The sequence below is a fragment of the Phytophthora parasitica genome (assembly GCF_000247585.1).
Source record: "Phytophthora parasitica INRA-310 unplaced genomic scaffold supercont2.64, whole genome shotgun sequence".
Lineage (NCBI taxonomy): Eukaryota > Oomycota > Peronosporomycetes > Peronosporales > Peronosporaceae > Phytophthora > Phytophthora nicotianae.
In genome coordinates, this window is record NW_008649050.1 from 101,723 (window position 1) to 109,973 (window position 8,251).

Genomic DNA, 8,251 nt, shown 5'->3' on the forward strand with positions numbered 1-8,251 from the left:
AAATCACCACAACTGAACTGGGTGAGGACCTGACAATCAGAGAAGATTCGAACGACCTGGATAGTAGCAAGAACCCCATGCTACACCATCGTCTAGTCACTATGCTGTCCAACGGACTTATGGTCGAGAAGAATGCCATCAAATTCTTTCAGTACGAGGATGATGGAGAAGGGTCAAATGGTATCATGGCTACAGCTCCTGTCGACGAGGACGACCTCTATCCGTACGCTCCATTGGAGCGTCTTCGCAAAGACGTCACTGCTGCAATGAAAATCTCGTCATTTGCCCGAAAGAAGAAAGGGAAAACAGATGAGGAGCTTGTTGTAGTCATGACACGATGGTTTCGAGTGAAGCTGCATCACTCGGAGCTGGAAATTCCTCCACGCATGCTGCAGGACGTTCAACGCAGCGTCACACACTTCACGGACAACATGGTTCACAGTATGAATCAGTCCCTTTACGGTGCACCATGAAAATGTCAAAAACTGTATGCATGTTTATGCTGAATTTCTGGGAAAAAAAACTAGTTCTACATACGCATCTGATAACATAACGGTACCTTAACGAGACTCGTAGATAACGCGATGCATGCTCTGAACCATCGTGTCAGAGAAGCAAGCGAGACCCTGGCGGACTTCTTGGAGCACGTGCGGAGGGATATCCATCTCGGTGTGATGTAACTTAACACGGAAAAACCGCGTTAACACCACCACACGTTCGTATTCATCGTCTTGGTCCTCTTCAGGATCCCGAGGATATGGAAAGCCTCCAGATCCATACAGAGGATGACGCGTGCGTGTCTTCGTCTTCCGGTTCGGGGGTATCTTACAGAAATGTTCCGTAAACTTCATGGCAGCGTTGATGTCCATTCGAATGCGCTCTTGAGGTACGTATGGGTACATATCATCGAGATCTACAGAGTCCGTGGCGACAAGCGCATAGGGAGCTTGCCCTTCGTGCTCTGGCTCGACCAGTTTAAAGAACTTAACAATGTTCTTTTCCACCTTAACGCCATGTGACATGGTACTAACCAGTCGGTGGTTCGAAAACGCGTCGCTCGCTGTGCTGTCGTCATCTTCACGCACCGTAATGTCCCCCAGCATCTCCGAGATACTGATCTCCATATTCCTAAAGAAGAACTGCAATGCCTCAAAGACTTGACGCACAGATCGCACTCCATGGAAAGGGGTGTTGTCCATTTTCTCGGCGCAAAAATGTCCCTCTTCGGTCTCAAATTTGCTCTCCTGGCACCAAGGAGTGACTTGTGGCATGACTTTGGACCTCTCTGTGATGAAATCATCGGCCTGTTTCAACTTGGTCTCCTTCAGATTCACCAAAGCTGCTCGTCTCTGCTTTAAATCCGTCGTCAAATGGATGAAATTTTCAATGGGACTCTCGCTGCACTTCATCAGGTACTCGGACGCCATAATAGCGTGTGCATTTCTCAGCAGCAAGTCCTGCTTTCTAGCCTCTGTGCGGAGTCTGTTATTGTCATGGATTTTCGATAGAAGCTGCTCCTTCTCAGCGAAGAACGAGTCGGGGATCCCACTCGCTCGTCGGAGTTGAACGACCCGTTGCTTGAGTTCTACCAGTTCTGCTTCGAGCATGGCCTTCTTCTCTTTGCGTACAATGTATGTAGGTTTCTTATCGCGTCTCTTCCTCTTTAAATTGTCGTCGTCATCCTCTGTATAGGAATATTTCGCTGGTCTCCCGACTCTTCTTTTCTTGGGGCTCGTGGGAGGCTCCAGCCTCTTCCTACCTCGACTCATCGGCTCCTCTGCAGTAGCAGGGGGCGTTACGTCTTCGGACGTGTTGCCGAACTCGTCCTTAAGTCTCTGGTAACGCCCCATGTGTGTGAAATGGCTGGACGCCGCATGATCACGTCTCGACTGCTCGTACGCTGGCTTGCGGCCAGGATTAACGGACTGGATGAGCGAGAGCAGGTTGTCGGCGGCTGCGGTTCTGTCCTGTGTCCCACCAGGCGAGACGTGGCGCCGTCCTGCTTCCTGTGTGAAGGAAGAACGCGGGAAAGACGGCGATGACGAGTAACTCGGGCGCCCTGAGGCCTCTGGAGGCCGCAGAGAACGGGAAACGCTGCTGTGATAGTCACGCGCGTCCCGCTCGGTTTCGTATGCGTCCATGGAGGCTGTGCGGGGCATGCGGCGCTCGTAGAGACCCATGAGGAGTGTGCTCTCTGCTGCTTGATTGCGAGTGGGGAGGCGAACCGTGATGTGTCGCTGCGTGTTGAAATGGTTGTGGCATTTGGGTGTGATGGCATACGTAACACAATGGAGTTAAAAATGACAGGGTAAAACCGCACAGGTTATAACTGGACAAAGCTGATTTTGATGGAGGATTGCAGCACAATATTCTTTTCGGGACATTTGATTTTGCGACTGTCGGTTATAACAAGTAACGCATCAACAATGATTGCCCGTCGATTGCTCTACAAAGGCATGGCAAGGCCCGACCATAATCGTACCCACTGGCTCTATTACCCCTGCGTGATTCAAAGACAGCTGAGCCCACTTCGTATACACTCGTATCAATCCTACCGACCTCGTGTTCATTCCAACTATTAGCGCGGTCGTTTTTCGACTACTTGTTATATATTGTAGACGCCAACGCAGAACTCGACATCCAAATTTAACTGAAGACACTCAAGGGGAACTCCACTTTTACACTTCGGCCTCGAATATCAAGTTGTGTTAATACTTGTTGACGAGACGCAGGTGCGCATATGTCTTGCATCCACAATCGGATGCGTAGTTTCCAGGGTCAGGTAAACTCTGTTACAGCATACCTAGAATACACGGTACAGGAGATCCTAGTGCGTGCGTCTCAGTGCGAGGGTCCGCTGCATGGCCCGAACGAGCTCTTCTCCCCAGCGGCCAATTTCATGCCGGGTCTCCTCTAAACAGTCATATGACACTTCCAGATCCGAGTGGTGCAACTTGATGAGCGACCACAGCGTGACCTTGACCACCAGCTCCCCATCGTCACTGCATCGTGTTCGGACATCACCCTCACGGTGGATATGTCGATGTTCCTCCTTCGGGAGTGGCGTAAGCAATAATGCCGCCGTAACGTCCTTGCGCATACGCTCGTCAGCTTTATAAGGGTATAGCTCGTCCTCATCCACAAAGTCGGCCATGATAATCCCAAACTCTCTCGTTGCTGTGCCATTGGGACCGCCTGACGCTGTTGCTTCGTGGAATTCATTGAACTGCAGCGAGTTGGTCTCAAGCGGCGGAGCCTGAGGCGCAGATGCCGTCGAAGTTACTAACCGCAGTTGCGTAACGTTGTCATCTCCATTGTCGTCGTCCTCCCGAATAGTGATATTCCCCAGAACATCCGACATACTCATTTCGACATTTGATATCTGGAATAACGCAGCATCGAATACCGCTCGGACACTGGCAGCTCCTCTGAAATGTGATACAGCGAACCGCACGGCGCAGTAATCCCCTCTGGACGTCTCAAAGCGCTCTTCTTCGCAGTACTGTCTCCCAGGCGCCAGTCCTCGACTGCGACGCAGTAGAAACTCGTGCGTCGTCTGCAGTTTGACACGTTTCATTGCCACCAGCTCTTGATGGCGCTGTACCCGATCCAGGCCGAGCTTAATAAACGTATTAATGGGACTGATATCGTGCTGCTGCTGGATATACCCGGAAATGAAGCCTTGTACATCCGCTAGTGTCGACTGTCTCGATTGCACTGCTTCTCGAAGAATAGTATTCATCACTGGAGCTTGAGTATGTTTCTTAACGTGTAAGGCGTTCGACACAATAGCTTGCGACTTGAGACTCTCCAGTTGGTTCTGTAGCTGCTCGATCTGACTCAATAGCTCCATCTTCTGTTCCTTGCGAAGTTTATGCGTGGGTATGCGTTCCTTACGCTGTGTCTTGACTTGCTTAAGTTCCGATCCATTCTTAACGGTTTTCTGTCGTTTTGAGGAAGTTTTAGCGTCGTCAGCACTGCTCTCGTCGCCACTGGTGCTCGTGGCACTATGTAATTGTTTGCTATTGGTCTTGTGCGGCATCAGGGTGGCTGGATAAGCTGAATTGGTCATCAAAGGCGGAATTCTGGCGTTCCAGGACGAAGAACTCATGATATTGGCATCGAAACTGCCTCCAGGAAGTGGTCGTCTGCGAGGCAACGATGGCGGAGTGAGACGGGGGCTGCTGTAGCGCGGGGGGAAACTGCGGTCTCCATGGGTGACGCTGGAGTTGTCGTCAGGTGAATGCATCTTGTCTACTGCCCGATAAGAAGAAACAGAGCTTCGCACTTAACGGTGTGACGCGCTAGACGCTTCAATGAGATTGGCGAGATGCATGGAAGGGACGTAAGATTGCGGCGCGCTGTAAGCTCAACGAGACCAAGACGACAAAACACACCGAGAATGGGGAATCGAAGGAGCTTTCGCTGTTGAAAATATAACTTGCAATCGTGAAGCTATATAACATGCAGAGATCTCACTAGAACTGTCCCATCGATATACTTGCATATAGAAGCCTGTCCGAAAGCTGCGGGAACATCCAACATCAAGATGCGGCAACCGACAGTTTGCCTTTTCGTCAGTGCATTCACACCAGGACACGGTACATGTATCGACCCTTGACGTAAAGAATTCATCTCTAACGCCGTTGACGTTAGAGTACAATTCATCGCAGCCATACGTGTCCCAAGTGCCCCGATCAAGCTTGAGCACCCAAATCGGACCGGCCCGCCATCTCTTGTCGAGTCTGCAGCCTCTATTGTCTTCTTCATCTGGTCATGCTGTCACTGGCAGGTTGCCATTGGTTTGACGCTGGCAGCGGCACGCTTGTTCACAATGCCCTGACATACAAGAAGATTACGGGTCTTTCGGTGAGAGCAGCCATTTCCCTTTTTATAGAATACAAAACAACTACGATCACTTTACAGAAACAGTTAACTAAAGTTTTGCCATAATTCCGTGACAGTCATGTGATCCTAGCTATGTACATCAGATTTACATAATCTCTCTAGACTATAATTCTTAACTACTGAGAGGTTGAATCACACCCTCCCCACAACGTCATCATTCGTGCTTTACCCACCAATTGGCACAGCCCAGGAGCTCACCTCGATGCTCTAAGTGCTCGACTAATAAATTTCATCAAAACTCTCAGTTCCAGTACTTTTCCAGTCCATGGATCCATTCCAGGTCTCCTCCGCCAACTCCATTATGGTGAAGCAGCCACAGAACGCTCTCATGGTCGTGGACAACCGCCAGCTGCAGGTCTGGAACGGACCACCAAGTTTCCAGAACTTGCAACAGGAAGGCGCAATTATGGAGCTCACAGCCGACTCGGGAACACTTGAATCCCCGCCATCGTCCGCTTCGGCTTCACCTTCTGCAGTGCCACAAGAGCCCAAAAAGAAGCGAGTTGTCAAGAAACGCAAGGCGACACACACGATTCGAAAGGAGCAGAAAGCGGCACTTGAAAAGGAGATCGAGGAGCTACAGGCCAAACTAGAGAACATTAAGTTCCGCGCACTGGTTCAACAGGGTGAAGTGTCCAGGTCTTACCATGATAAAACAGTGGAGAACGCGGTGCTGAAAGAATCAATCCAGGATCAACATTTGGTAATGGCACAAGTGAGAGCGCTATTATCCGGTCAGATGCAACACCAAATGAGCGGCGTGAGACCCATGGAAACGAGGATCTGTCTGAGTGCAGATAGAGAAGAGAGAAGACGAGTGCTGCATGCATTACGAGAAGCCAAACTCCGGGAAGCGAAGAGGTTCTTGTGTGCACGGAGCAGCGGCATCAAACCGAACACTCCGTATTTCCAGGAAGAAAGGTACGAGTCGGCGGACGGAGGCTACTGCATCGCTAGATTCGAGATCACCCCGCTGTACGGCGTGAAAGGAGGCGTTCGTGCCGTGTTTGACGCGGTTTTACAGGCTGCGTTCAATGTCGAGATCATTATTTCAGAGACGTCGGGCAATATTACAGTGCGTGAGGACGACGATATGAACGACGAGAGCGTCTCGCAGATGCGACTAGTCTCACAGACCAACCGGGGTGTGCTCGTAGAGAACAACCTAGTGCATTTTACAGAATACGCGCACGGAGAGAGCGGCAAAGGCTGCTACGCCGTCACATCGACGGACTTTGTGGACGAGGACGAGCTGTATCCGTACAGACCGCTGGAGCGAGTTCGACGTGACATGACGGCGGCCATGTTGGTGTCGTATCTGGATTCGCCCAAGAAAGGAGACAAGAAAGAGGACGAACCTGTGGTCATCCTCATGCGCTGGGCCTGTACGAAGATCTGTCCTACGGACCTAAACATCTCGCACGAGGCCATGCTAGACATGCGAGAGACTTCGATCCGATCGCAGGGCACCTACCTCAATTGCGTTCGACAGACACTAGGTCTACCTATAATCACAATCTAGAAATCAATTGAAGTTGGGCGCGTAATAATCTTATTGTGATTACTCTGGGTACTCAGTTAGTTTCCTATCTGAAACACTTGCAAAAAATATCATGTAAAATATATGAGTGATCCTAGAATCATGAGAAATCATACGTAAAGGTCGACACTTTTGCTTCAGCTTGACCGTGCACAAGACGATGAATGAGCCTCTGCTCACCCCACGACATCCTAGCTGCATCTTGGACCTGATAAACGCGGTGGAGTCCGACATGATAATTTCGTCTCCAATTGATACCAAGTCAACAGCTCACGTCGTCACCCGAGAGGTAGATCAGTCCGACATAAGCGACAACGTCCAGGAGCCAGTGAAGAAGAAGCGCGCCTACAAGAAGAGGAAGGCGACGAACACGGTGCGTAAAGAGGAGAAGCTGGCGCTGCAAGTGGAGATCGCTGCATTGCAAGCCAAACTGAAGAATCTTGAGCTCCAGACGCTAGTACAGCGAGGTGAAGAAGACACTGTGCTGCATAACACGGTGGCACACAACGCAATGCTGCGAGATTTCGTCCAAGAGCAGCATTTGGCGATGGCTCACGCTCAAGGAATGCTACTGGGTTGTGCATTGCGTCACTCGTATCAAGTACGTCCAACGGAGATGTTTATTCACTTGTCAGCAGATCGGAAAGAGAGACTCGAGACACTAAAAGTAGTAAGGGAGCCCAAGCTTTATTACGCCAAACGATTTATCCAGCATCGCAGTATAGGAATGCATCCTACCGCGGAATATTTCCACGAAGAGAGATACGAAACTCCGGAAGGAGATTACTGCAACGTACGCTTCGATCGTGTACCTTTAGGAGGTGTAAAGGGCGGGATTCGAGCCGTACTGGATGCGTTAAAATACGCTGCTTTCAACGCGGAGATTATAATTTCCGAGACATCCGGTAATCTAACGATCCGTGAAGACGATGATGTAACTGAGGAGGAATGTTCTCAACTGCGCTTAGTAACGCGGACATCTCGAGGCTTTCTGGTGGAGAACAATCTCGTCCACTTCACCGAGTTTTCGAATACTGAAGGAGGGAGTTATGCGGTGACCTCTGCCGATTTTGTGGATGAGGATGTGCTTTATCCGTATCGTCCTCAGGAACGTATCCGGAGAGATGCCACTGCAGCGATTCTAGTGACATCACACGTTGATCCGGATAGATACGAGGCAGATCCGGTCATTGTGGTGACGCGTTGGGCTTTTACAAGGATCTGCCATACCGAGCTGGACGTGCCTCATGAAGTACTCCGAGAGATGCGAGACTTATCCGGAAGGGTTTCCCAAACGATCTTAAACTGTGTCCGGGAGTCAGTCGGCTTGCCTAAACAGTCTTAACGTGTTATGTACAGAAGTATATTGTGTTACGTGGTGGTTGGTAGATTAAGTGTCTCCCGGACGCAGCTTAGGATCGTATCGGCGACTTGACCTGATCGATCACGCATGTCTCGAAGTGTTTGCGTGGGTGCATAGAAATCTGTACGACAGATACGAGTGAATGTCCAGCGAGTCAGGACGACCACACTGTCGTTACTTTCCTCTTCAGATGACGTGTGTCCGCAAAGATCATCAACGTCAATCTCCTTCCTCTTGTCTTTACAAGACGTCAGTAGCACGGTTGATACTGCGTCACGTCGGATACATTCCGTTGGGCGATACGGGAATCGATCGTCTTTATCGACGTAGTCTACCGCTGCAACAGCGTACGTATCGCTGTCCTTATCACCAAAAACGAGCTCTGAGAAGTGGACGAGATTGTTCTCAACTAGTAAACCAAGTGTGGACTGGGTTACCAG

General features: G+C 50.2%; 5 protein-coding genes across 7 annotated transcripts in view; 3 read left to right on the plus strand and 2 right to left on the minus strand.

The window, feature by feature from the left end:
* Positions 1–513, plus strand: part of PPTG_24031 (hypothetical protein) — a gene marked incomplete at its 5' end in the record, with an annotated part of 1,754 nt that extends 1,241 nt beyond the window's left edge. Inside the window, one exon of the mRNA XM_008914856.1 lies at positions 46–513. Coding sequence (XP_008913104.1) covers positions 46–473 — 428 coding nt within the window. The 3' untranslated portion in view covers positions 474–513. The remainder of the gene's footprint in view (positions 1–45) is intronic.
* Positions 1–2,333, minus strand: part of PPTG_17020 (hypothetical protein) — a 3,768-nt gene extending 1,435 nt beyond the window's left edge. The window contains exons 1-2 of one of the 3 annotated variants that reach the window (XM_008914854.1): positions 560–2,233; positions 90–418 (exon numbers count right to left, since the gene is read on the minus strand). In XM_008914854.1, the coding sequence (XP_008913102.1) occupies positions 561–2,180 (1,620 nt within the window). In that variant the 5' untranslated portion in view covers positions 2,181–2,233 and the 3' untranslated portion in view covers positions 90–418; position 560. Of the gene's footprint in view, positions 1–29 lie in introns of those variants that run through there. The other 2 variants (XM_008914855.1, XM_008914853.1) reach the window with 2 other exon arrangements.
* An 86-nt stretch (positions 2,334–2,419) lies between these two features.
* On the minus strand, positions 2,420–4,924 carry PPTG_17021 (hypothetical protein). The gene has a single exon (XM_008914857.1). It carries the CDS (start codon positions 4,247–4,249, stop codon positions 2,828–2,830), a length of 1,422 nt encoding a protein of 473 aa, XP_008913105.1. The 5' UTR covers positions 4,250–4,924; the 3' UTR covers positions 2,420–2,827.
* Positions 4,925–5,073: 149 nt separating this feature from the next.
* Positions 5,074–6,481, plus strand: PPTG_17022 (hypothetical protein). Its single transcript, XM_008914858.1, has one exon. It carries the CDS (start codon positions 5,174–5,176, stop codon positions 6,428–6,430), a length of 1,257 nt encoding a protein of 418 aa, XP_008913106.1. The 5' UTR covers positions 5,074–5,173; the 3' UTR covers positions 6,431–6,481.
* Positions 6,482–6,575: 94 nt separating this feature from the next.
* Positions 6,576–7,832, plus strand: PPTG_17023 (hypothetical protein). Its single transcript, XM_008914859.1, has one exon. The coding sequence runs from the start codon at positions 6,609–6,611 to the stop codon at positions 7,791–7,793; it is 1,185 nt and encodes a 394-aa protein (XP_008913107.1). The 5' UTR covers positions 6,576–6,608; the 3' UTR covers positions 7,794–7,832.
* Positions 7,833–8,251: the final 419 nt, after the last annotated feature.

Coding starts and splice junctions, on each gene's coding strand:
- PPTG_17021 (XM_008914857.1), bottom strand. CDS start 4,249: ATGCATTCACCTGACGACAACTCCAGCGTCACCCATGGAGACCGCAGT.
- PPTG_17022 (XM_008914858.1), top strand. CDS start 5,174: ATGGATCCATTCCAGGTCTCCTCCGCCAACTCCATTATGGTGAAGCAG.
- PPTG_17023 (XM_008914859.1), top strand. CDS start 6,609: ATGAATGAGCCTCTGCTCACCCCACGACATCCTAGCTGCATCTTGGAC.